The following is a 27,995-nucleotide window of genomic DNA, read 5'->3' on the forward strand; positions in this document are numbered from 1 at the left end:
CGCCCCCCGCCTCCCGCGGCCCCGCCCCCCGCCTCCCGCCACCTCCCGCGGCCCCGCCCCCCGCCTCCCGCGGCCCCGGCCCCGCCCCCGCCCACCGCCTCCCGCGGCCCCGCCCCCCGCCTCCCGCGGCCCCGCCCTCCCCCCGCCTCCCGCCGCCTCCCGCGGCCCCGCCCTCCCCCCGCCTCCCGCCGCCTCCCGCGGCCCCGCCCTCCCGCCGCCTCCCGCGGCCCCGCCCCCGCCCGCCGCCTCCCGCGGCCCCGCCCTCCCGACCCGCTACGTGGCGGCGCACCGGGCGGCGGTCAGGTGGTTGGGAGGCGCCGGACGCCTGGGGGGCGGGGACTCGGCGCCAGTGGCGGCGGAGCGAGGAGGAGCCGGCGGCGTGGTCGGAGCGGGGCCGGCGGCGCGGGGAACGCGAGGTGGCGGCGATGGAGCGCGGCGAGCCAGGTGAGGGCGCGGGGCGAGGCGGGGGGCGCGGGCCCGGATGGGGGGCGCGGGCCCAGCAGGTGCACGGCGTCCTCGGCGCCGCCCGCACCGGCGGCGGCAGCTCCGGGTCCGGTCGCGCTTCCTGCTGTGACCGGCTGGAGGAGGGCGCTGGCGGCCGGAGGGACCGATGCAGAGAAGGTTCTGGGAGGCGGCGACCGGCCGAGCTGCGTTTCGGGTGGAAGGCGGCGCGGAGCGAGAGCCGCACAGCTGGCTCTTGTAACGGATGGAAACTGAGGCACCGGGGCCCGGGTCCTTCCGCCTCGCAGTGTGGCAGCAGGACCCGTCTCTCCTCTCCTGGTGGACGGGATCTCATGGCGACGGTCGGGACGCAGACTTAACATGCCAGGTGTCCGCAGCCGTGGGGTGGTGTCTGGGGTTATTTGGGGGTGGGGGGGGCGGCTTTTCATAGGAAGGGTCTTCTTTTACCCTCAAGGTGCAGCTCACCACACAAAACCCAGCCTGTTCCCCCTGCTCAGGGCGCACCTGGTTCCGAAAGCTGGATTCGCCTCGCGGGGATCCTTGTGTGTGGCCTTGCAGGGCAGGTCCAGCTTTCAGGGTTGCTACCTCCGGGAGGAGCTGTAACATGCGCAACACGCTTTAAAAAGATGCAGAAATGCTAAAAAACACAACCGAGAACAACCGGGCCAATTTAGAAAGTTGGGGTAGAAATGACTGTTGTTTTGAGCCTAAACTCAACAGTTTTCATTTTTTGCAATACCCTCCAGTGTTTTCCTTCAGGCTTCTGTGTTTTATGTAAATTTCATTGATACAATTTTGTATGTTACTTTTGAGAAGTTGTAAGATTCTTTGGAGCCTTCCAACTCTTACTTTCTCACCCATCCTTCAAATTATTCTCACATTGAGCACTTACAGTATGTAATATGTATTTTACATATCTGTATATGTATTTTACATATGTATGTATACACACGCACACGTACTGTCTATGTTTTTAACTTCTTGAGGGGAGAGGCATGTCCAGGGTTGGGTAACATGGTGATTTGCACATAGTAGCCATTCAGATGTTCGAGTCAGAAAACTCATCACCAGCCTGGTGTGTGTTGTGGGGAGGAGGCAGGGCCACCCTGGAAGCCAGCACTGTCCTAATTGTGAATGGGAACAATTGGGGTGTCAAACCTCAGCATGCACTTTTGTCCGTGTCTTCCATTGCCATAGTTAACACGAAGTGTTTAGAACGACCATGCTTGGTACTTGTCAGTAGCTGTGTCCGACTTAGGTGAGTGGAGGGACTAACTTGATTGGATTTTGTGTTCCAGCTCCTCTGGTAAGAATCAGCCCTTGGTGCGATGCAGTATTCCAACTGGCTGCCGCACTCCGCTTGGTTTTTGTAGGACGTGTGTGTGTGTGTGTGTGTGTGTGTGTGTGTGTGTAAGACATAGTCATGTTAGTCTTTGTTTTTGTGTGTGTGTTTTTTAAAATACATTTTTATTGATCTCAGGAAGGGTGAGGGAGAGAGAGAGAGAAACATCAATGATGAGAGAAAATTAATTGATCGCTGCCTCCTACATGCTGGGGGTTGAGCCCGCAACCAGGGCATGTGCCCTGACCAGTAGTCGAACTGTGACCTCCTGGTTCATAGGTCGACCCTCAACCACTGAGCCACACTGTTAATCCTTTCATTTAATCGTTATTCCTCCTCTTCAAGTGGAGGGATGGAGACTGGTCTCAGAATGACAGGTGAGTTGCCTGCTGGGAAGGTCAGCGGGCTCCCTGTGCAGCTGTGCTGGGTGACGGCCACGGAGCCTTGCCTTACACTGCTGGTTCCATCTGCCTCTCTTTGGCCTTTTTATCTTTATGTCCCACGGCGCACAGTAGGTGCTCAGAAATGTCTGGGGGTTACCTGCAATGGAAGGGGAAATGCAGGGGCCCCTTCCAGCTGTCAGAACTGCTGGTGACCTTCCAAGTTGGACTCTCGATTTCTCCTTCCTCCTGCCTCCTGCTCTTTTTTCCTCTGTAATTTTAAAGGAAGTGGAGCTGTGTGGTTAGGTGGAGAAAGTTGCTGATGAGGCTGTGCAGGGCTTGGGGGAGGGTGAGTTAATGTGAGGTTTTGAGCTGCTGGAGTGGATGGCTCAATCTTCAGTGACTCAGGGAGATGCCTGGCTTAGCGTGGAGGCGGAGCCTAGGATTGTACACCCTACTCACTGGCAAGTAATGTTTGCTGAAGCAAGGCTTATCACTCTGTGCTTGGCTCTTGAATTGCGATTATTTTGCATAGTTTTTAAAACCAAATCAGAACATTTTTACTGAATATGTGTGGACTTCCTTGCACTTATCTGTCCCTTTAAAAACACACCTCTAGATGCAAAATTAAATGCCCTGCCTCTTGTCTTAAATGCATTTCTCTATTGAAAGTGTCTCCTTTACCTTCTTTCCTATATGAAGCTGTCAAAATGTATCCTTTGTGTTGTTCAGCAGAGCTGTAGAGTTTGGAAATGAACAGTTTTCTTTGTGTCTTCAGTGGCACATTCTAATACTCTACAGTGTCAGGCTCCGATTCTAATAGTTCTCACCGTCCTCTGTACCAAGACTTTGTATAAAAGGCTCTGCTTAAATTGAGAGCTCAGTCAGTGTCAAGTGATTTAAAATATACCTGAACCTGCTGATGCCTGTCGAGAATTTCAACGTGTTAAACCCGGCACAGCACGTCTAATGTGTGTGGTATTTCCTGTTCTGTGCTAACTAGTGCAAACACGGTAAAAAACCTCCCTACTACTTTTTATGGGGCTGAATAAATATTTATGCTCGCTACTCTGTTAGTAATAACCTCTAGTTTGGCACCATTATATGGAAGTGATAGTCAACTAGTCACTAAGCGTTTTTGTGTTTGAATTACACACACAAACACACACACACACACACACACACACACACACACACTTTATTTTAAGGGGGGAAGGAAGGCCAAAGAAAATGGGGAGGAGGGAAGGCTGAAAGAAAGCGGTGACACAGTAAGATGTCACTGTGACTTCAGCATTGTAATTATGCCTGAGAGGGAACAAAAATGTAAGGTGTCGCTTACTGAAAAGTAAAACAATACGGAGTCGCTGGGTAACAGGGAAGGACTGTCTGCTCACGGATCTTTAGGTGCGAGCAGCCCAGGTTCTCGGTTTCTTTGGTCAAGTCTCGTGTTCCATATGGTGCTGATGTCTTTGTTAGCTCACACTCACTTCCTGCATTTATTTTTGTGCGGAAGCCTGCCTGGTCCCCAGGGAAAAGCTTAAGTGGTAGGAGGAGGGGTCATGAGTGGTTAGCAAGATCTCAACGCGGAATAATTCATGCACACAATCTGAACAGCTCCAGTTCAGAGCAAAAAGAACCCCCAACCCCCTGACCTCCTGTGCTACGGAGTCTTTGTTGTAGGTGCAGATCGTTTTATTTTCCTTTGGGGGTTCATTATTTATGTTTTAATTGTTGGCTGCATTTAACCTCCCTCCGGAGACTCTGCCAAATGTTACTTAAACTGGGTGGGGACTAGCTGTACAGAAACCATAATCTCAGCGATGTATTTTTATTAGTAAATGTCCGAGGGATTTAATGTTTAGTGGAAGTTAAAAAACGTCTGAGTTAAAAGTACTTTTTTGGTGGTTGAGAATAGTTGTTCATTTTAGCGAAATCAGTAAATACAGGTGGAGAAAAAGAAAAGAAAATCACTTGTAATCCTACTCTGAAAAGCTACTGAGAGCATATTGGTTTATAGCCGTCCACCTATCTAAATTTCTCAGCAACTCCCTAAGTAATCTCCTTTGAATATTTCATTCTATTCCTTGCCTTAAAAAAAACCTCTCTCTCTCTATATTTTTTTTTCTTGGCAATTCTTTTTTATTTATTTATTTATTTTTATTTTTAATTTTTTAAATTTCTTTATTGATTAAGGTATCACATATTTGTCCTCACCCCCCCCCCCCATTCCCATCCCATACCCCTCCCCACACATGCCCTCACCCCCCTGTTGTCCTTAACCGCTGGTTAGGGTCATATGCCTGCACACAAGTCCTTTGGTTGATCTCTCCCTCCTACCCCCATCCTCCCCTACCCTCCCTCTGAGGCCCAACAGTCTGATCCATGCCTCCTTGTTTCTGGGTCTGTTCTTGTTCATCAGTCTATGTTGTTCATTATTTCCCCTAGATGAGTGAGATCATGTGCTATTAGAAATACACTTATAAGAACCGAAAATGAGACAAGCAATAATGGTTATGGTGACAGGCAAATGAATCAGTCTGTAGTGAGTTTCTTACTGGGCCAACAGTTCTTTTGAGACCCAATTTCAATGTCCAACAGTTCCTTATGTGTACATGTCAGCACTGACATTTCAGTTCTGGATGGTGGACAAATGGTGGTAATGCAGGTCCGACTCTCTCTGGTTTGGTCCTGGGCAACCTGCAGTGATGCACAGCTGCTAACTGCTAGTATGGGAAGGCCACGTCAGCGTCTTCCATCTCTGGACTGCTTCTCTTCTGTCTTCATGGCTGGAGTAGTCCTGTCGATTCCTCTCTGTTGCTGGAATCCAAATGGTCTCAGAGTTGTTTTCTGAAAATATACAAACATATTCTCAACCAAAAGTTAATAAAGGAATATTTTCTGTAAATTTGACTTGGGATCCTATTTCATTTTTTGCCCAAATGATTTTCCTCTGGCTTGTTTTGACACCTTGTGTGTTTTTCATGGGTGTCTTGCTTTTAGCCTTACAATTAATTTTCTAAAGTATTAATTTTCTAGATGTAATTTACTTACAGGATATTTTTCCTTACATGATATTCTTCTACTATCCCCTCCTTTTTTGATTTAAATGTTAGGAGGCTTTTGAAAATTTTATAATGTAGTCTTGATGGCTTTTAAATTTTAATTTTTTGCACTATAATATTACTGTTTTAAAACCTCACTATATTTTAAAGCACTTCTCCAGCATCATTTTGACTAGCATGGCCAGGTAATTAATGCACATGACACAAAATTCAAAATGACTAAAAGGTTGCAAAAGGTAAACCTCCCTGCCAGTCCTGTCTCCTGGGCTATGTCCCTTGGATGGCAATGCCACCACCGTTACCAGTGTCTTCTCTACCCACCCAGAGAGTCTGTGTATGTAGTTTCACATATGCTTTTATTTAGATACATAATGCTGTATGCACTTGTGTGGCTATATGACATGCACAAATTGTTTAGTGCCTACCTTCACATTTAAGTGAAGTGTTATTTTTTTAAATTTTTGATCCTCACCCAAGGATATTTTCCCATTGACTTTCAGAGAGAGTGGAAGAGAGAGGGAAAGATAGAGAGAACTGTTGATGTGAGAGAAACACATTGATTGGTTGCCTCCTGCATATGCCCCAACCAGGGCTGGGGATGGGGAGGAGCCTGCAACTGAGGTACGTGCCCTTGACCGGAATCAAACCCAGGACTACTTGGTCCGCAGGCCGATGCTCTATCCACTGAGCCAAACTGGCTAGGGCTAATACTGAGTGTTTTAGAGGTCATTTGACATGTAGAGTGGCTTCCTTTTAATGACTATTTATAGATGTGTATTTGTAGATGTATCATGTTATTGAGGGGAACCAAAGTTTTGCCATCCCAGATATGCGTTTTGGTTTATTGATTTTAAACTGGTTATTAAGAAAAAAAAGACTCCCACAGCCCAAGTGCCCATGAGTAGATGAGTGGATAAAAAAACAAAAACACACCTCTGGTACATTTATGCAACGGAATACTGTGCAGCTGGAGACAGCATGGAGGGACCTGGAGAGCATTATGCTAAGCGAAATAAGCCAGTCAGAGAAAGACAAGTACCACATGATCTCGCTAATATGTGGAATGTAATGAACAAAGCAGAACCAGAAGCATACGGAGGTACAGGGAACAGACTGACGGATGTCGGAGGGGAGGAGAGGAGGGAGGGTTGCATAAAGAAGGTGGAGGGATTAGCCAATAAACATATGCATAACCCATGACACCGACCATAGTGTGGTGAAGGCCTGGGAGTAGGGGTGGATGTGGGCAAAGGGGAGGGGATGGGGGAAGTCTGCAGTCATGTCAGCATTAAAATGTTAAAATAAAAACAGTATGCCAAAAAAAAAAAAAAAAAAAAAAAAAAAAAAAAAAAGGAAGGCTCTGAAAGAGCTCTGACCCGCCCCCACCTGCCTAAGGACATTCAGGTAGAAAAACCTGCTTCCAGGAGGGAGCATCACCTCGCCCAGCCTGTTGGTTGGACCTCCTTCTAGGTCCCATTGTTCCTGGGTGGCCCAGAGAAAGCTTACCTACTTGCTCTTTCTCGTCTACATGTGAATTACCTGCTTTCCTTTGGAAATCCCAGGCCCCTGCCCCCTTCTCTTTTGTCCAAAGTGGTACACGAGCTGCAGCTGCCCAATGCAACGTCTTTGGTCCCATAGTCTTATGGCACCCCACATGTACATCCGCCATAAGCCTCGGACACTCTCCTGCTGATCTGTCTCATGTAAATCTGATGATCAGCACGGCTACAACTTGGAAGGTGGAAGGGAAGCGATTTTTTGTGTCCCCACATTATGTACCAGAAGGGTGATATTAACTTGTTCCCTGCTGGTGGAGGTTTAGGTTTCCCCCGGGCCTTAAAACAAAGCTGCAGCAAATAGATGTGTATCCACGCCATCCCGTAAATGTGCGCTGTGCCTGTGGGAAGAGTTCTTCGAAGAATGTGACTGTTCAGTGTGACAGTGTGGAATCCTGCTCCGAAGAAGCGGTGCCAGTTATACATCCCAGCGACGCGCCAGCCCCGGCTTCCTCCGCCTCCCCCAGGGTGCTGTCACACTCTGTCATCTTTGCTTATCTCGTAGGGGAGCAGGTATATGTTTCCTTATGTGTTTTTCTTAAAGTGAAGGTGGTTGTATTTCATTTGATAGGCTTAAGACCTGTATTTCATTTTCTACGAAATGTCTGTTCATATACTTGGCCAATTTTACTATTGTGTTATTGGTCTTATTCTTCTTGATTTGTAAATGTGGCCCTTGTCCATGATATTAATTACTAATATATTTTTTCCTAGTTTGTTGTTCCTTTTTTGACTTTATAGTTCCTTCCCCCCCCCCCCCCCAAGCAGAAATACCAGTTGATGGGTTTTTATCTTTTGCTTCTAGCTTTTGACTCATTCCCAGAAATGCCATCTTCACTTGGTGTGTATGTTTTTATGGTTTTAGTTTTTACATTTAAATCTTTCATCCATCTGGAGTTAATATTTTAAAAAATATGTTTTTATTGATTTTAGAGAGAGAGATAAAACATCGATGAGAGGGGAACATGGATCGGCTGCCTCCTGCAGGTCCCTTACTGAGGACCAAGCCCGAAGCCCGGGTGTGTGCCCCCTCTGGGAATCGAACCAGTGACCTCTTGGTGCATGGAATTATGCTCAATCTACTACTGAGCCACATCGGCCTGGCTGGCATTTATTTTGATAAAAAGTGTGATGTGTCTGGAAGAGTTATTTACGCTCTCCCTTTTCCTTTAAAAGGTATTGTTCAGAAAAGCAGCAGGCTGTGGTAGCGCCATGGGAAGGGACGTGGCCGTGTGTCTGTCCTCATGGGTCAGAACTAGTTATACATGTTTAGGGCAAAGAATGCTAGACTTGAAGTTATGTCTGGGTGGAAAATTGAGCTTCATCATTTTCTGGTTATGAGATACTGGATAAGTCACTAAACCTCTCTGAGGCTGACAATACCTCATGATAACGTAAGAAACATTCCAACCTGTGAAGAATTTTTGTGAGTTGATTTGAGCCAAACTGTTGACAAATGCTGGGAAGCAGAACCTCAGGGGATTGAGAGAATGCTCCGGAGAATGGCAGTTTTGCACCTTGTTTTATACATCACAATCAAAGGAGGAGACAGAAGTGGGTTACATGAAGTCCATTGGTGATAGATTAGGGAGGTGGGAGAAAACCAAGTGGGGAAACCTCTGGGAGTGGATAAAAGGTAAAATGATGGATACACACCTCTTTGGCTTAGGCGGGTGCAGGATAGTTAACAGTCAGCAAGTAGCTCAGTAACTGAGGGGATTTGTGGTCTCCGCAGAGCGGTGCCTGTGAGGGGTCCGGAAAATTGTTTTGACATTCCAGTGATCTGTAATTGTAGATGCAAAAAGACAGTAGACAGGCTCAGTTAGGGCAGAATTGACCTTTGTCAGGGAGGTTCTGGCCTAGGACAGGGCTGCCCACCATAAACTGCTTTTAGTTACAACGTTTTAATTTCAGACCATCCTCTGTGGTTCCTTTAGGTCTCTGAGTATGCAAGGCCGCCACGCAGGCCTGCCTTGAGCTGGTCAGGTCAGCATGTGGCCCCTTTTCGTCCACACTCACGTATTTTGGAAATTAAGGAGAAATCTGTGACTAGCACTAGGACTATAACTAGAATATCTCAATATCTTATAACCAGAAAATGATGAAGCTGAATTTTCTACTCAGACATTCAAGTCAGTACATACTTATTGTGAAACTGAAGATAAGCTATTTCTGTAAAATGCTCACCCAGTGGTTCCCATTTCAAATTAAACACTTCATTTCTTTAGCAGCAAGTGCAAGCGTACGAGGCCACTCCAGCGAAATGGGTGTGTATGGCTGCGTGACCGTGGCCGCCGAGGCAGTGGACAGCTAGGCCGGGCCTCTGTAAGGAAAGTGGGTGATCTTCGAACTTGGACTTGAAGGCTAAGTAGGAAATCTTTATAAGAGAAAAAGGGGCACGGAAGGGAATTGGGGGTGAGATCTGGGGTGCGGGTCTGAGGGCAAAGGGGTTGGAACTGGGATAGAATCTAGGAAAAGAAGAGCAGATGCAGGAGGGAGGGTCTGCGCTTGGGTGGGGTCTGTCCCATTGGAGCCCTGGTCACCCAGAGCTGCATAACAAACCGCCCCACACCTCGTGGTCTAAAACGGCAGCATGGACTGTGGTCGTAGAGCTGTAAGGTGCCTGGGCTCAGCAGGGGCAGCTCGGCTGGGCCACTCAGCCTCAGTTGGACCACTTGCAGCCTGCAGCTGGGACCATCCAAACGACCACGCGAGGGCCGGTGGTTCTGGGAAGACACGGACGGCTGGAGGTCAGGCACCTGCTCCCCCGTGGTCTCCGGTCCACACAGCCTGTTTGTTGAGGGCTGTTAGCTTGCCTGTGCTGAGTGTTTTCTCTGGAGACCATGCTGTTGGCCCAGCAGCAGGCCGCTCAGGAAGTTAGCTCAGGGCTCCCCCGGGGGGAGTCCCAAGAGAGAGGCAGGGGGCAGCTGTGTGGCTTTTTATGACCTGTCTCGAAGTCACGTGGCGTCACTTTCTCTCATTCTATTAGAAATGGGTCACAAAGGCCCATTCAGGGAGGGGGGATTAGACCCCACTGTTGGTGGGAGGAGTGTCGACTGTGTGCATGTTTTATGGCCACCCCAGGTCCTGTGGCGCATGTGCATGGCAGTGAAATCTGGGGCTAAGAGAGGAGTGGGCAGAATGTCATGGTTTGGGGACCTTAGCACAGGTGATGTTTGAAGCTATCAAGTTGCTGAGTTGATTTCGAGGAAAAAGTGGAGCAAACAGGACATTTCAGGGAGGGGCGGGGAGGGGAGAGGCCAAGCAGATTGAGGGGGAATGTAGCTGTTGGCCTTGGTGACGAGGACAGTTGGGATAATGCTGAGATGCAAGCCCATAGATGGGGTGGGGGTGCGGAGAAGGAGGGAAGGCTGGTGGGTTCGGGCCTGTGGAGTGGTAAAGGAGGCAACGCCAAAGGCCAGACTGCTCTTTCCAGAAGCCCAGTGGTGTTCGGAAGGGACGTTTGGGGTACGTGATGGTGATTTGCTTGCCTGTGCTTGACATTTGTGTGTGTTTGTGAAATTAGCGAAGAAAGTGGAGGCAGGGGGAGTAATGGGGCTTACTGTTCCTATAGTATTTGCCACTGATTTTAGCAAAGATGCGTTTAATGCCAAACGTATTTGAATAGTCATATCTAGGCTTTGACCTTCAAGCAGCTCAAGTCTCTAAGCAACAATTCACTTTAACGTGCAAGAGCCTTGCAGACAGTAAGAGCTTGTTAAACATCAGCGGCTGAAAGTAGTATCCTGAGCCTGGGTGAGACGCAGGGGAGCCGACAGGTGACATTTGAGCCAAATCCTGGGAACGCTGTGATGTTTTCCCTGCCGGTGGTGGGCCGTGGGACTGACCTGTGCGTGATTATTTGTCCTGGCTTCTTGCACTTGGGAGTTTTCATTCCCAGTGGCCGCCCCAGACTGCAGAGTCAGTCAGCTACTTCCTTGGTCGTGGGTGAGAGAGAGGCAGGCCTCCGAGGCCTGTTCTGCTGATGGAGAAATGGTGCGACTGCTTCGTGCTCCGTGCTCTGGGCTGGAGGAGGAGGACTCGGCAGGTTCCTCCCGCTTTGGGGCCTGTGTTCCCAGGCGACAGCCCCTTCCCCAGCCCACTTCCTCTGTCAGCCCTGGCAGGGGCTCAGGCCCGGGTCCCTGCCTGCTGGCGGCCTCTGCTGCGCTGGGCTCCCTGCAGGTCTGGTGGCGTTCCCTGGCGTATCCTGTGCGTCATGCGGCTGTGGATGTTACACCTGAAGGGCAGTGAGCGCTGGTGAGACAACCAGCTTTGCCGAGGGCGCTAGACAACTGATGATCCCACATCTGAGCCTTAGGCCTGCCGTGGCACAGCAGCCCGCTCTCTCCGTGGCTCTCTCTGTGGGCTCTGTCGTGGGCTCTGTCGTGGGCTGTCTCCATGGGCTCTGTCCATGGGCTTTGTCCGTGGGCTGTCTCCGTGGGCTCTGTCCGTGGGCTCTGCCGTGGGCTCTGTCGTGGGCTGTCTCCGTGGGCTCTGTCCATGGGCTTTGTCCGTGGGCTCTCTCCGTGGGCTCTGTCCATGGGTTCAGTCGTGGGCTCTCTCCGTGGGCTCTTTCCATGGGCTCTCTGCGGCCACGCTTCTCCTTCCTCCCGCCCGCAGTCTCTCTCTCTTTTCCTGTCTTTTTTCCCCACCGAATTCCATTTTCTTCTTTCTCTTTTTATCTTTCCCCACTTGGGCCAGAAAGTTGTTTTTGCTTTGCTTTTATTGAAGGGATTTCATGGACTCATTCAATATACGTAATGTATGTTTCTTATTAGTATTAAAATTTTTTCCAGTAAGAATTAAAAAAAACCTCTGAAAATGGATTTCCTAGTTTTTCCCCCCATTTATTATTAATTAATTACATTGCTATTGCAAAGCTAATTTAGGTCTCTCTCTCTCTCTCTCTCTCTCTCTCTCTCTCTCTCTCTCTCTCTCTCGGTGTGTGTGTGTGTGTGTGTGTGTGTGTAATGACTCAAAGTTTAGAAAAATATTTCAAATTATTGGAAATTTCCAAAAACCATACTTTATCAGTTTAACTCTTTGGGTTTCTGTATAATTCTGGGCAGAGTGGAAACACTTGGAGGCCATGTAATTTTTAGAAGCGTTAGGAGATGAAGAGGAAACCTGATGTTTCTTTCGAAGCCGGTGCCATGCCCGGACGGGACTGTCGCATTGTCCCTGCGCTGACACCGGCTCCAGGTGCTGGCCGCCCTTCCCTCGGCCTCGGGCTCTCAGGACACTTCCCACAGGTAAGAGCAGGGACCCAGGCCCACCCCGGCTTCTGACCACGTGCCCATCTGCCAGTCCCCTCGTCCTTGGGGGAATTTCTCATGTGGGCTTTTCCCATTAACACCACACGTCGCATTCATGTTCTCTGAGCTGAACAGAAGGAAATCGTCATTGTGTGCTTCGCAGAGGACAGGCCTGCTCCTCTTGCTGTGGAGGCTGGAGGGGTGAAGGCGGGACGCAGCGGGGCGGTGTGGCAGGCGTGGCCTTTCAGCTTGAGGAGTGAGGTCCCTCGTTCTTTCCACCAGCGCGTGCGAAAAAGAAGGAATTTGCTGGTGGCACCGCCCTTACCCAGGCCTCCTGGGTCCTGGCTTCAGCCACGTGATGTGGGCGGTGAACCCCTTATTTGGTCCCTGCACTCGGCAGCACCCCGAGCGGCCACCACACTTTGGTGTTTGTTTTTTGGGGAAGCACCTGTGGCCGTCATTGAGCCCCTCCAGGTACTGGCGTGTGTAAAGCAGCTGTACTCATTCTATTTAGTATTTCTCTGTGATTTGCAGTAATTCTTATCTTTTTTTTTGCATAAGCTAAACGTAATCTGAGTGGAGAAACATGTATAAACACTTCTTTTTCGTAAGAGCCTGGCGACCTCGGAATCGTAAGCACCCTTCCCCCATCTCCCCCTTGGTGTGTCAGCATCCGCCTCTTGAATGTACCTGTTAATTAAGGGGCCAACACACTGATGGAAATAGAACCTCGTCCGAATGAAAGTGAAAACCCAGGCAGGCCCGCAGTGTTTGCTCACTAGTGCTTGCCCTGCCCCCTCCGCCTCCCCAGCACCCCCATAGTCAGTATCCAGGCCCTAATCACAGCGCTGACTGGAGACACGGCCTCCCGGATCCGTTTCCCTGTGCAGGGAACCCAGGCCTGTCTGAGGCTGTCACAGGGAGCAGGGCTCGGGAAAGCTGGTGCCAGCACAGAGGGACAGTGCGGGCGCGGGGTTGAGCTGTGGGCAGTGCGGGGCGCGGGGTTGAGCTGTGGGCAGTGCGGGGCGCGGGGTTGAGCTGTGGACAGTGCGGGGCGCGGGGTTGAGCTGTGGGCAGTGCGGGGCGTGGGGTTGAGCTGTGGACAGTGCGGGGCGCGGGGTTGAGCTGTGGACAGTGCGGGGCGTGGGGTTGAGCTGTGGGCAGTGCGGGGCGCGGGGTTGAGCTGTGGGCAGTGCGGGCGCGGGGTTGAGCGGTGGGCAGTGCGGGCGCGGGGTTGAGCTGTGGGCAGTGCGGGCGCTGGATTGAGCTGTGGGCAGTGCGGGGCGCTGGATTGAGCGCCCGTTGCATAGGAGGGGGGTAGGCCCAGCCGCGTCTCAGACCTGGTCTTGGTGACAGTGGGCCTGGCTCCTGCAGGCTCCCGGAGGGCGGAGGGCGCGGCGGCCCCTCCTCTCCAGCTCAGCCCTCTGCCTGTGGGTGGGGATCAGAGTGGGGGTGGAACTGGAGGTTCAGGGTGGACCTGCTCCTGAGGTGGGGGCCGTGGGGGAGGTAGAGGCAGTTCACTCTGCCCCCTTCCCTGGGCCCTTGACAAAGGTCAGCTCCAGCAGGTGTCTCCAAGGCCCGGCCCAGCAAGGTGGCTGCCCAGGTTGCTCAGTCCCGGCTCAGGCTCTTGTTCATGTGGAAAGCTGCGTCTCAGGGAATGCTCAGACCTCTCAGGAGAATCTGCATGGGAAACCAGTCCGTCCGGTGTCTGCTTTAACTTAACTTGCGTTCTGGTTCTCTTCGGATAGATGCAGGACCAGGTGGCGTACAGGAGGGCCCTGTGACCTATCGCAGGCCTCCTCCGCACGGGCTCAGGTAAGTCTGTTCCTTCGGAGGTGAGGGGTAAAAGCCTCTATTCCTAATAATGGGATTAGCAGCTAAACTTGGTGTTCAGCTGAGGCTTGGCAGTAAGAGTAATCTACTCATCTCCGTACCCTGGTTATACTCTCCATGTCCGGGCAAATCTTTTTCCCTTTAATTGGATGTTTCTGCTCTGTGAGGCTAGAATAACGCTCTTGCTTCATCTTCTCTGGGTCCAGGACCCAAACTGCTTACACAGCTAGACATCTGGTCTTGTTAAAGGAAGAAGCCAGTTGGCTGGGTGTGGGAGCCGAGGAGGGGAGGCGCTCAGGTTAAGAGCAGCGGTGGTTTTTCTCGGCCCCGGTTGCACACAGCGGCTTCCTTGTCCTCCGGTCACTTCAGCGTGGGTTCCGCTCGTATCAGAGACCAGCGGGCTGTGATGACCTCGAAATATCCAGGACAAGAAAGCCTGACACTGGAGTAGCGATGCCCCCGCACCCAGCCCGAGAGCGTCCTTGTATTCAGCCTTTTGTCCTCAGTGAAATTTGAAGAGTTCTTTTTATAAAGAGCGAAACTTCTACTTGATGGCTAATCGCAGAGTTGAGATAAGAATACCTAGGCCGTTGGTTCCCAGCCTTTTTCTGGCCACGCCCCACCGAATCATCTCTAAAATCCTGATGCCCCCCCCCCCCACATAGAATTCCTATTATTCAAAAAGTGACTCCTTTTCACGTGGAGGAAGCCTAGAAGGCCATTAACTTGGTCTAAACAAGCTCCCAAAGAACATGGTATCCATGAAAGAGAAAAATAAAAGAGCGAAAGGACAGTTGAAGTACTGAGGAAGAAATCACTAAGAAATTGTTTAAAAAATAATAATATGAAGTGATGTGAAAAAATAGCAAATAAAGTTTTAAAACATAATAGAGAACTGAAATGCTTAAATATGTCAAAATATATATTTATAAAATGTATATGAGACCCCTAGAACCATAAGAAATGCAAAAAAGTCACTGTTAATAACTCATTCTCGAATTGCCCCCCTTAAAAATCACATTGCCCCCCTGTGGGGCGTGTGCCCACGTTGGGAGCCACTTTCTAACCTGGGGCTAAACCAGAGCTGCTAGGCATCCTGTAACATGTGCCTTCTCGGCCTCCTCGCAAGTTCCACCGGATATGGCTGTACACGCCCTGGAGCAGTGCTGTTCAGCTGTCTTCCCCTCTCGGACCCTGATTGATAAGAACGGCCCTCATCAGCAATGGAGGCTGTGGGTCCAAAGGTCACTTTTTATGGGAAGTCATATGAGAGTTCTCCAATCTGGACATTGTTCCTCATGTCAGACAAGATTTATAACCAAATGCAGCCTTCCCGTGCCCTCCACCTCCTAAACCGGTTATTCCTCTTTTTCCGTGCTGTCCCCGCAGTGATCTGGTTAGGTGAGTCCACAGGTCCTAGGTAGTCACAGGTGAGTTGTACGCACAGGTAAGTGGGTGTGACATCCTAGCACCACCATTCCTAGTATTTTGGATTTCACAGATTGGCAACATTAAAATTACGGAGTTGGCCCAGCCTGTGTGGGTCAGTGGTTGAGCATTGACCTACAAACCAGGAGGTCACGGTTCCATGCCTGATCAGGGCACATGCCTGGGTTTCAGGCTCAATCCCCATTTGGGGGTGTGCAGGAGGCAGCCAATCACTGATTCTCTCTCATCATTGATGTTTCTCTCTCTCTCTCTCTCTCTCTCTTTCTCTCCTATCCTTTCTGAAACCAATAAGAATATATTTAAAAAAAATAAAATTACGAAAAAAATAAATAAATAAAATAAAATTACGGGTTGTCATTTCCTTGTTTTCCTAAGTCATTAAAAACAAAAAGCCAACATTTAAAAACATAAGTATGAGATTTTTAACACCTCTTTACCCCCCCAGAGTCAGGAAGAATATTATCTCAGAATAATGGGCATTGCTTCTAAGTTCAGTTTTGGGGGAAAAGTTATTTTTCTCCTTTTGCCTCAGACACTGATTTAGTGTGGAGTTGCCCTAGTATGTTGAGGAACCTGTCATTTCTTGAATGTCAGGATTCGTCTTTCCTGGCTTGTCATACCCTTCGAGGTGCTCCTAAGAGTGACACGCTGGGGTGGGGTGGTGTTTAACGTGCCCCCCTGAAGGAGGAGGAAGAATCTCAGGACCCCTCCAGCCACTTGTTCCCACCCTTTGAGCGTCTGCCCCGTGCCAGGCCCTGAACCAGGTGCTGGCGAGAAGCAGAAGGGTCCTGGTAGCTCAGCTCTCCCTGATGGTGTGAAAACGGTCCCGACTTCGGTGGCACTGCTCAGAGATCACCTGCCTTCACCGGCCTTTACCCGTGGCCGTCGTTCTGGCCACGGGCCCGGCTTAAACAAGGTCCCCGCTGTCCCTTTGAACTTCTTGGGAGCACCTGCTTTTAAAGCAGAGATGCCCTTTCCATCATCAGGAAACCTGAGGACCGTTACCTCCTTCTGCTTTGGGGTGTGAAAGTGCCCTAATAAATGATAACCATTTGTGCTCATTCTAACCGCAGGGCTTCCCAGATTTAGAACGAACCCCCCTAGGAGTGCTGCAGCCTGAGACAGGCATGCGTTTTGAACCCATGTGGTGTGTGGAAACAAATTACAAAATAACCCACAGAGTAACTCATTGCAATGTGCATTCTTTCCAAACGACCAAGGTCTGAGGGCCTTACTAGGTTTTAAAGAGGTAAAGTGCTTTATTCGATTTTTGTTTTTCTGTTACGATTGCTTGGATGTGGTGCTGAGGCGATTGGGATGACTGAGAAATGGGAAGAGCCGTGGGTTCTGAACGGCAGTAACGAAGCGGACTCTGAGGCCTGGTGAACGGGCCGGCCACCTGCCAGCCCCACGGGACCCCGCGGGCACTCCTCTCTGGGTTAATCAGGAATCTGATTGAAACGGGCTTTTGCAGGAGAGCAGGGTCCTCTGCGTGTGTGGCATCTAATGAACGCCCCGAAGGAGCACTGTCTGGACCTAATACATATTTAATGTCGGGAGGAGCTGGCCTTCCTGGGCGGGAGGGCTTGCTGCGGTTGCTATGGAGAGGCGGCAGGCCTCAGCTGTGTGAGGACGCCTGGGCCTCAGGGAGGGGGAAGGCCAGGAGACCTCAGCCAGCTTGCAGAGCCCCTGCTTGTGATGGGTACCGACCCCTTTCCATGTCCCCCATCAGGAGATGCCCACTGTTCAGCCTGCAAACCCCAGGGGAACCTCAGTGTTTTTAAGTTCTGCGTTAGTTTAGTCACAAGTGGCTTCCTATTGCAGAATCCTCGCCTCGTATGTTGGGAAAATCAACATGTAGTGTATTTACTACGTGTTCGTAATATTATCATGAGATTCTTCATGGTGGATGAAAGAACAAAATATTACAATACCTGTTTGCCAGACAAGGATTACTTTCATTTGAAGAAGTATGAACGCCCAGGTTGAGTTGGACTATATTTTGAACTTTAAAAAAAAGCTTATTATAGAATTTGTTACCTGTTATTTAAGTTTTGGAATCTCTTACATGGATTTCATCATATAGGTTAACCCAAAAATGAACTAATATGGTATTTGTCATTGCTTAAAAATTTGATCTCTGTATTGCATGAATGTGATGAGAACATAAATAACATTTAAAAAAAGTGTTTTGCTGCTTTCCGTCTGCTTTGGTGCCTAATACAGGGGAATATATTAGAATCCCAACCACTTAGCACATGTGCTTCATGTTGAAATGGATCTGTTCAGCCCCTAGTAGGTGTTTTAATGTTGGGTTACGGGATACCTATAAGCTCTAGAAATGGTCATTTCTAGTTAATTGATCAGTTGGTTGCTTTTAAAGTGGTGGGCATTGTGCTAACACTGAAGCTTAAGCAAACAAAGCAAGAAATGAGTGGGTGGCTCCGACCCCGACACGGGAGGAAGGTGCCGCCAGGCGGGGGAGGCATGAGCGTTAGCCACGTAAGTTACGTGGGTGAGACGTGTAATTAGCCTGGAGCATGCTGTGGGTGGCCTCTTGCTAAGCTGTAATGAGTTTTGGTCCCAGAGCAAATGTGTGTTCCAAAAGATCCAGACTCTTACTTTGAGGCTGGATGTAAGTCCAGAAGACAATTTGAGGGCTTTCTTCCCAACCCAGGAGCCCTTTTGGGATTTGTAGCAGCAAAGACAGAGAGAGATGCGCTAATGGAGTACTCCTGCTAGGGCCCGACCTGCCTGGGGGCGCAGGTCTCTGTCTCCGGAGGCGGCTCGCGGGGCAGGAGGTGGACATGAGGAGCAGCCCTGTGGTGGGCTCATGAGCCTACTCAGCAGCTGCCTGGAGAGCGGTATGGGTCACAGGTGGGGGATCCGAGTCCGGGGAGCGGGGCCTTCTTCCCGGTCGTGTGGTTCCTCTGTGTGGACTCAGGGCGTACACCGCCGGGCCTCACTCCCACGGTCACGCTCCCTGGCACTGCCATCGGCTGCTGGAAGTGGCCCTGCCTTGCGGGTGCTGTTCTATCCACCCTGCAGTGCCTGCTCCCCCCACTCCCCACCCTCTCCTGGGGGTCACGGGGAGGTGGAGGAAGGGCAGGGTCCGTGCTGCCCAGTCCGATTTGGTCTCTGGCTGCCCCCATTTTCTGAATGTGGAGCTAAATGCAAGCAGGCTTCTCCGCAGTTAACCAAGTCTTGACTGCTGGGGACCAGGCCAACGCTAATGTCCGGCGGTTTCACTCCCTAGTTTTCTGTACACACGTGTGGGGCCGAGCAGGCCAGGCCCATTGCTCTCAGGTGTGGGGCTGAGCAGGCCAGGCCCGCTGCTCTCAGGTGTGGGGCTGAGCAGGCCAGGCCCGCTGCTCTCAGGTGTGGGGCTGAGCAGGCCAGGCCCGTTGCTCTCAGGTGTGGGGCTGAGCAGGCCAGGCCCGCTGCTCTCAGGTGTGGGGCTGAGCAGGCCAGGCCCGCTGCCCTCAGGTGTGGGGCCGAGCAGGCCAGGCCCGCTGCTCTCAGTGAGAAGCTGGAGAGCCGACCTGGCCAGTGTGGGATCAGGCCTCTGAGCATTCACAGCACAGGATAGAATGACCTCTGCTGATTAAAGAGTGACCCGTGAACTTGACTTCAGAGACAGGAGGCAGTAATCCTGGTGATGGAGTGTCCAAAGCATTTTCATAAAAAAGTCGTATATAACCAATTCATACAGAGAGTATGTGCTGGATTGTGTGTGTGTGTGTGTGTGGTGTGGACTCAGGTGGGCATCCCTGTGGGTGTTTTTTGCCACCGGGAAGCCTTAGCGGTTGTTACAATGCTTACTTTGCAGAAACTCGTTAACCTCTTCCAGGCCGTTAAGGCGCAGAGGCCGTGTCTGAGTCCGTGTTCCGGAAGCAGCGGCCATGGGGCCAGTGTGTGTGTCATGGGGGGACCAGGCCTGGGACTCTCCGGGCCTTGGCGTACAACAAAGGCACGTTTTGTTGCGCTGAGAGCATAAATAGGCCTCTTTTCTCTGCTTGTCTCCAGTTCGAGGTGACGTTGGCATTGCTGATGGTAACAGAGCCCGCTCTCCGAGCTGGCAGAGTGTGGGTCCAGGAAAAGGCCCAGAGGCCGAGCTGGGCCGGGGCCGGCCTGGGGCCTGTGGGGACACTTGGGAGGGTAGGAGAAAGCCATTCTGCTTTGTTTAAATTAGAAAAATGTGTAATTGTTGACATTAGTACCGATGTCTCCTATTCCCCCTCTTCTCCCCCCCCCCCTCCCCCCAGTCTCCGCTCTCCTCCCCTCTGGCCTCACCACAGTGTGGTGTGTCCACGGGCTGTCATATATGTCACTTGGCTGTTCTCTTCACCTTCTTCCATCCGTCCGCCCACCCCCCTCCCCTCTGACGTCTGTCAGTCTGTGCCATGTCTCCATGTCTCTGGTTCTGCTCGTCAGTTTATTTTGTTCTGGTTGAGCGCGTTTTGTTGGCCCGAGGCGCTGTCCGGACCCACGGCTCCTGCCTTGTTGTTTAGCAGGGTATTGCTTTCCCCTAAGGGAGGGCTTATGCCCTTCCAGTTCTAGATCACACTGTGCATGTATTTTATAATTTTAGATGTTCTAAAAGTTTGCAAGACTGAAACTCTGAAAAAAATATTTTTTTTTTCCCATAAAAACACTATCCTAGATGCTGATGGGCATGGGGTTTCCTTTGGGGGTGATGAAATGTTCTAAAATTAGGTCTTGGGGATGGTTTCCCAACTCTGTGAACAGACTAATAACTACTGAATTGTGCCCAGTATGTGCATTATGGCTCAGTAAAGCTGCTACTGTATTAAAAAACAAAACACTGTCCTAAATATTATCTAGAAAAATCTCATCCTTCCCTCCTCCTCGCCAGTCTCTTGGACATGGCAGTGTTCAGTACACACAGGCAACAGAATGTTGAGTAATGGAGTTGAAATAATCCAAGTAGCACAGGTAGGTGAGGGGGCGGCAGGGCTGCAGTGTGTGGGGTAAGCTCCAGGGGGCAGTGCAGCAGCAGGGTGGGCAGGCTGGGCCAGGAGGGGTCTTCTGGCAAGAGGGAGGGAGATGGTGGATGATGTCAGGGTGCCACACGCCGTGCAGACCTGGGTGGGAGGGGCTGGGTGCAGGTCAGACGTGAGTCTTGTGTTTGAAAGTTGGGGATGCTAGTATTTTGTCCAAATCTGCTTACCTTGGCCTTCTGGATCTGGAAGCCATGTGATGACAGAGTGGGCTGGAGGCCTGACAGTGGATGCTTTTGGGGGAATTCTGGGAGGGGGGGTGAGCCACAAGATCTTCATTTTCAGAGTGTCAGTGTCCTTAAGTAGCCAGGTGAAGAGCCCGATCAGGTACCCAGACTGACGAAGGCCAAGAGGTGTGATGTGGCTCGAAGGCAGAGCCCAGGCCAGAACCCAGCAGCTACCAAAGATCTGGTTACAGGCTTTGGGGTGGGGTGTTGAGTGACTTTTTGGGGTTCATTTTCAGTTTTTTCATTTGTGTATCCTTTTGTGTGTTTTTTTCATTTTTCTTTTTCAATTACCGTTTATGTTCAGTGTTATTTTGGTGGGTTCCAGGTGAACAGCATTGTGGTTAGATACTTCTTTTGTTTCGCTCAGTGTCGATGCGGAGTATACTTCCATTTCCCGTCGTGTTGGATGCCGCCCCAAACCTGCAGTCCCGAGCGTAGACCACTCTGAGTTCGGTTCCTGCGCCCGAAGGAGCAGAAGTCTGAACCTTACGAAACCACGCTTTCCTCCCCAGGGCATGCAGGTTCTCTGCTGCGGGTTCTTATGCAATGAGGGTTCAGGCTGAGGATTCTGTCACCAAAGAGTCACCTTTTTAACATAGTCTTCTACCGAACGAGGCCTCCCCCACCCAAAGACAGCGTTAACCCAAACTGGGAGGGGCCTGCTGTTGAGGGCTCCGACCGACCAATTTTCGTGCTTTTGAAAAATAATGCAAACGCTCGCCCTCGACCCATTTCCCAGGCACAGCTGCCCTCATCGAGCCCCGGGTGTTCTGGAACGGGTGGGGAACCTTTTTTCTGCCAAGGGCCGTTTGGATATTGATAACATCATTCTCGGGCCATACGAAATTATCAACTTGAAAAATTAGCCTGCTATGTTTGGTCAAACATTTAATTAACTCACCTCTAATGCCTTGGTAGGACCAGACCAAATGATTTCAAGGGCCTTATACGACCCGCAGGCTGGATGTCCCCATCCCTGTTCTAGGAACATCATGCAGGTCATGTGTATAGCTGTTTTAAAAACCCAGATGGGAACGCATCATGCACACTGTTCTGCACACTGATTGTTTTAACTAACACGTACCTTCTTGGATGTTTTCCTTCTCTTACACATGTGGCTAGATCTTTTTAGAAAAACGGCTTTATTGGATATAATTTGCAATCAATAATTACCATACAGTTTACCTCAAAATTCCCTCGTGAGTGTATGACTCCGTGGTTGTTAGTAAACCTGCAGAGCCCGGCACCGTCCCCAAGGTCCGGCTGTAGGCCGTGTCCGTTAGCACTGTGTCTGTTTTCTGTCCTGCACGTTCCCACCCGGGCGGCCACTCCTCTCCTTTCTGTCTCTGTGAATTGATTTTACTCTCTTTACGGCACCGTGGCTCATTTTGGGGAAGTACAAAGATGTGTTTCACTGGTCTCTATTCAAGCAAACTTAGTGTTTTGCTGATTTTTATTTTGCTGCCTTCCTACTTCCTTTTTAAAAAATTGACAAGGTTGAAAATTTGCCTCTGAGCGAGAGTGGGTAACAGTGATCAGGGACTTTGAGTACGGGCTGTGGGCTGTTGGATTTTCCAGTCCCTAGCTGTAGGACTGGGAGAACTGTAGGGCCAGGGTAATGAATTACCTACATTTGAATAGAAACTGCCCGCGGTCCTCCGTGATGAGGTGGAAGCCCAGGCATTGATGTGTTTTACGGATGTGCAGAGAGGAGCTAAGTATTGCCATGCTTGGCCGAGGGGAGTGTCTGGTGCCGGCTTTTCCTTTCGCACCGTTGTCTCTAAGGAGGACTTTAGGATTGCTGCGTGTTCTGGAGTGTGTCTTGGGGTTTATTTTTCAAACTGCGTGTTGGGTTCTGGATTCTGAGCAGCTGTTTTTTTTTAATGAGGTGGAACAGAAGAATAGTAAATGTCTTACCTGTTGTCGTTAACCTAAAATTAAAAAGGCAAAAATGAGAGGTGATAAGCGTTTATTTGGGATCACAGAATTGCAGTTTGGGGAGCACAGATTCAAACAGAAACCCAAGTACTGAGGACGGGGTTTTTACGAGAAAGGGTAAGGGACGATTACACGAGCAGAAGAAAGGGATTCCTGTTGGTGCTAACCAGCTGAGCCACTCTTGCTGGGCCTGGCGGGTTACTCATGCTGTCCTCGATGAAGCCACCTTCGGCAGTCCTCCTGGGCAGGATGGGCGGCCCTGCCTGCTCCACAAACAGCTGCTGGCAGGCGCTGCTGGCTTGGCCCAGTCCAAGGGTGCAAGGAGCGAGCGGGGGAGGCAGCTCCTCGGGGTTGGCTCCGCTGATGTCAGCTGTCACTGTAATGCTGAGCATCTAGTGGTAGGTTGTGTGTGTGTGTGATGTAAGCATCTGCAGTGTTGAAAAGTGCGTGCCTTAGTGGTTACAGTTTCTCAATTTCAGTCCAGGGAACAAATGTTACATTCAAACTTCCTGCATCAGAGCTGTTTAGAACCCTCCCAGGTGAGAAGACAGGACGGGGCGTCCATTGGCTCGGAGACCAGCTGGGAAAGTGAGCCAACTTGTCTGGGAGAGTGGGAGCTGGAAAAGAAAATGCTCAGGCAAAACTCCTGTGTGAACCCATTTCTCTATCAAAATAATGTTATTTCCGGAGTTCTAAAGAGGAACCTTTGTCTGAGCATTAGTCAGTGTATCAACTATTCAATTCTGGATTTTTTTTACTATAACAAGACCTACATCTAGACTAGGGAGGTCTTCAGAACATTTAATCTCATCATATCTTGTAGTTGGAAGTACCAGGAATTGCACTGTGACCTCCTGGCTCATAGGTTAATGCTCAGCCACTGAGCAACATCAGCTGGGCTTGAAATTTTTTTTTTTTAAGAGTTTTTGTTTTGAGACAAGCTGATGTGAGTAGTAGGAACAACCAAGAGCTTTTCATTGTTAATAAACCCATGGACATTTAATGTAAATGAGGAGATGATGAGAATGAGCTGGGATCTTGCTTGTACATTTAAAATCTTGAAAATAAATGAAAGGACATAACCCAGATTTACCTTCAAGTTACAAGACATTCAAGCCAACCTCATAGTTTAAAGTTTTAAATGATCCTATAATTCATATTTTTACCAGAGGCCCGATGCACGAAATTCGTGTAAGAGTAGGCCTTCGCAGCCGCAGCTGCCTGGATCCCTCCCTCACAGCCGCGGTGGCTGCCTCGATCCCACAGCTGCAGCCCCGGAAGGACATCTGGAAGGACATCTGGTCTAATGAGCATATTACACTTTTATTATTATAGATGTTGGACTATGTGAGTACCTTGTCCAGAGTACACCGATGTTCAAGGCCAATCTGAGCAAGGACACAGCAGTTGTACTGTACGCACTGCGCAGGCATACCTTCCTTTAACCCAAATATTGATGTCACTATTTGGCAGGAAGCCTCTTTTGTCTAAGTTGGTATAAGGATGTGTTACTGACCAGCTGGCGCATGGATGCTTTACTAGCTCCTATGTTTGCTGGGCTGTTCTATGTGACGGCTTTGTTAGCGGCTGCCTTGTGAGGCTGCTGTGAACAACTGTTTTGTCTGATGGCTCCTTGTTAGCAGTGCTACTTGGTCTGCAGTAAAGCCTCTCTTACATGCCTGTGACTTCTCATGTCTTCTCCGTCCACTACCCGGCATCCACAGTCGCTGGCGGAGAAGGACCCCTGCTCCCACAGACTGTAACACTCCCCAGGATGCAGTCATTCTGGTATATTCCATCCTCCCTCACCCTCCAAAAAATCCAGATGGAAAATGATCTGGAGAAATTCGGAAAACATGAAAAAAGTGAAGAAGTAAATGTTTTAAAAATTATTGCAAATTTTGATGGAAATGGTAAAACTTTCATTGATAAATTATTAACACTTCCTGTAAGATAGGTAGATGAAAGGATGTGTACCTGAAATTCACAGTCAAATATTTTACTTATTGCAAATAGAATACATAAGGGCGTCATGATATGTCTTTTCCTCCTATGCATAAAGTATAAGTTAGAATAAATGCTAAAGGTAAAATTTTATTTTATTTTATAAATTCTTAATCTAATATATGCAAAATGGACAAATTCCAGGTGAAATAATAAAGGCTGACACATTGTAGGACATTATAAATGAGATAGTTATTTCTTCTTTTTATTCAGTAAGGGGGTAAAATCGTCTATAGTACAATGGACAACAGGCAATTTGTGTAAGATAACCTTTGACATTTTTCAGCAGCTCTCTGATTTTTATGAACTCCTTTTGAGTAAATTTATTTTAAAAAATTAAACAGCACAGGGAAGTATTAACTGAAAAGCAGAAGCATCCTTATCTACTTCCCTGATCACCTGGTCCCATTTCAGAGAGATAACAGCTGCTAATGGCTTCATATTTACCTTCATATTGCTTTATGCTATATCAGTGTGTGTGTGTGTGTGTGTGTGTGTGTGTGTGTGTGTGTAAATTACAAATGGGCCTGTATTTGTCAGGTTACAGGTCACAGGATAACGCCTGTAACAAGTCAGCATTTCAGTGGCTCCACATAGTGAAAGTTTAGTTCGCACTCACACCGTGGCCCAGTGTGTGGTGCTGTTCACGGTGTGGCTCCTTGGCGGCTTTGTGTGAAGGAGAAACCGGTGACGCAGGCTCCTCCTGTCTGCTGGCTGTGTTCCGGCCTGCGGAGATGTGAGAAAGAGAACATTAGAAGTCGCAAGGGAGGTTTCCATGGCCCGAGCCCGAGAGTATCAGGGCCCATTTGCACCTGGGTTGCAATAAAGACAGCCCTAGTCCCACTGTGAAGGCTTGATCACTAGTTCTCACGAGAGAAGGGTCATGAGGTTTTAGCCAAATTAAATAATTTGCTTGGTTTCCAGTTTTCTCAGCTATAAAATGGTAATGATAAAACCTTGTCGCCCATCGTGATTTTTTTCTGACGGCCTAAATGCGATAGTATATTCAAAGGGCAGGGGAATCTGTAGGGTAGAAATAATAATGAAAAACATAATTCTTTTTGTCTTAATTATATAATGACTGTGTCTTATTACCCATAGCTCAGCTGGAAATCAGCGGAAATACTCCAAATGAATAAAGAAAAGGATAAATAAACTCAGACCGGAGGCCTGTCTGTAGACCAGGCTGCCTGCTTGAAAGGTGAATAAGGTGATCACCCAGTGCAGGTGTGGGGTCTTGCAGGCCACCGGCTAGGTCTGGGCTTGGTGTGCGTTGGGACTAATTTCAGGCATTTGTACTGAGATTATAATCCCAGTAGGAACCCTGTACAGATGCACGGGTTCAGGGGCAGATAGTGATAGTACCTGTTCCAAGTGGCCCCGAGGCTTCCCAGACTGAGTTTGGCTGGTCTGCTTGGGGTGGTGTACTTTTTTGTTTTTTAATATATTCTTATTTCAGAGAGGAAGGGAGAGGGAGAGAGAGACAGAAATATCAATGATGAGAGAGAACCAGGCATGTGCCCTGACCAGGAATGTAACTGCGACCTCCTGGTTCATAAGTTGACGCTCAACCACTGAGCAACACTGGGCGGGCCGGGGTGGTCTCCTTTTATACAGTGTTTTTGTTAGCTTTGTAACATGGTGTCATGAGGATTCGTGAATGGCTGCATTGAGAAGGAACAAGGACTCAGAGCTCATTTGAAAAGCATTCAGTCAAAATGTGTGACCATAGTCTCTTAGTTGAATTGAATAAGGTGGCCTCTTACCTTGCAGGGAGAGAAGGGTCCCGTCACCTCGTCGGTGTTTGGGGTTCCTGTCACATCTTGCCTTTTCTGGGGCTGTGAAGGGTGGAGTTGTGCTGTGTTCACCTTAAATAACTCCTAGTTTTAAATAGATTATTTGTTCTTGGTGAGAAATGGTAGTGTTGACTTTTAGTTGTCTTGGTAACGATCTTGTACCTAGATGGCTATATTCACAAATTTTGTGGGGGTAGAGGAAGAGAAACCCAACATAAATGAATTTGAATGTTTACTTTAGTGCAGATTTTTTGGCATTAAGTACCACACGGGTACTATCTCTAGAACATAAGACATATGGTCATTAAATACACCCTGCTTGCTGAGAAATATTTGTCTTTGTTGTGTGTGGGGGTTTTTGGCTGAAATAATTGTAAGAATTATAACTTTATTTTTAAAAATATTTTTGATTTCAGAGAGGAAGGGAGAGGGAGAGAGAAATAGAAACATCAATGAGAGAGAAACATCATTGATCAGCTGCCTCCTGCACACTCCACACTGGGGGTTGAGCCCACAACCCAGGCATGTGCCCTGACCAGAAATCGAACCGGTGACCTCTTGGTTCATGGGTCAGCACTCAGCCACTGAGCCACAGTGGCCGGGCAACTTTTGGGTTTTGTATCTTAGAGCAGTCATCAGTTAAATTATGAAAATAATCTCCTGTAGGTTTTCTGACACTTTTATTGGGTATATTTACTAATGTTTACCTATAGCTTTTTATTCCATCTGGAATTTCTGTCCTGAGTTAAGGACGGGGTTATCTTGGCTGATATTAACACTTGTCATATATAAATTTCTTTGTGTACAGGGATCTGTTTCTGGACCTCAGTACGTTTTATTGATCTGCATATCTCTTCTTTTTTTAAAACTTTCTTTTATCCTCACCAGAGGATATGTTTAAAAATTTTCTTAAATTGATTTTAAAGAGAGGAAGAGAGAGAGAGAGAGAGAGAGAGAGAGAGAGAGAGAGAGAAATCTGACCAGGGATCAAACCCGCAACCTGGATATATGTCCTGACCAGGAATCGAGCCCACACCTGTGGCCTTTCAGTGCTCAGGATGATGCTCCAGCCCACTGAGCCACATGGCCAGATCTGTGTATCTCTTCTTATGCCTGTACTGTGTAGTTTTAATGACCACACAGAGCTCTTATTCTTTTAATTATTTTTAAAAAGTTTATTTTATTTTACATGGTGTGAAACAAATTTTAAGTGAACATAAGGAATAAAATAAAAATTGAAATTTCTCTTTCTTTTTTAAAATATATTTTTATTGATTTCAGAGAGGAAGGGAAAGAGAGAGAGAGGGAGAGAGAGAGAGAGAGAGAGAGAGAGAGAGAGAGAGAGAGAGAGAGAAATATCAATGATGAGAGAATCATTGATTGGCTGCCTCTTGCATGCCCCCACCGGGGATCGAGTCCCCAACCTGGGCATGTATCCTTGACCAGAATCAAGCTTGGCACCTTTCAGTCTACAGGCAGACACTCTATCCACTGAGCCAAAATGGCTAGGGCTGAAATTCCTCTTTCTTTAATCCATTGTGCATAGCCTCTCCCTTCCCAGTTTTAGTTACTGTTAAATTTCTTGATTTTTTTCCCCCCAGAAAATTTTTATCTGTGTTCCAGCACACACACTTACCCATGGGCAAAAGTGTATTAAAATGGGACCATGA

At 48.8% G+C, this 27,995-nt stretch overlaps 1 protein-coding gene and 1 long non-coding RNA gene across 3 annotated transcripts in view; both read left to right on the top strand.

Annotated features, from left to right (window-relative positions):
• Positions 1-296: 296 nt before the first annotated feature.
• The window catches only part of LOC307113894 (tumor protein D52), a 73,032-nt gene continuing 45,333 nt past the window's right edge, over positions 297-27,995 (top strand). For both annotated transcript variants that reach the window (XM_079795897.1, XM_079795898.1), the window contains exon 1: positions 297-444. In XM_079795897.1, coding sequence (XP_079652023.1) covers positions 426-444 — 19 coding nt within the window. In that variant the 5' untranslated portion in view covers positions 297-425. The remainder of the gene's footprint in view (positions 445-27,995) is intronic.
• On the top strand, positions 18,179-18,960 carry LOC307114160. Its single transcript, XR_013814942.1, has 3 exons — positions 18,179-18,609; positions 18,754-18,789; positions 18,862-18,960. It is a non-coding gene; the product is annotated as an uncharacterized lncRNA (long non-coding RNA).

This window comes from Cnephaeus nilssonii (genome assembly GCF_951640355.1).
Source record: "Cnephaeus nilssonii genome assembly, chromosome: 18".
NCBI lineage: Eukaryota > Metazoa > Chordata > Mammalia > Chiroptera > Vespertilionidae > Cnephaeus > Cnephaeus nilssonii.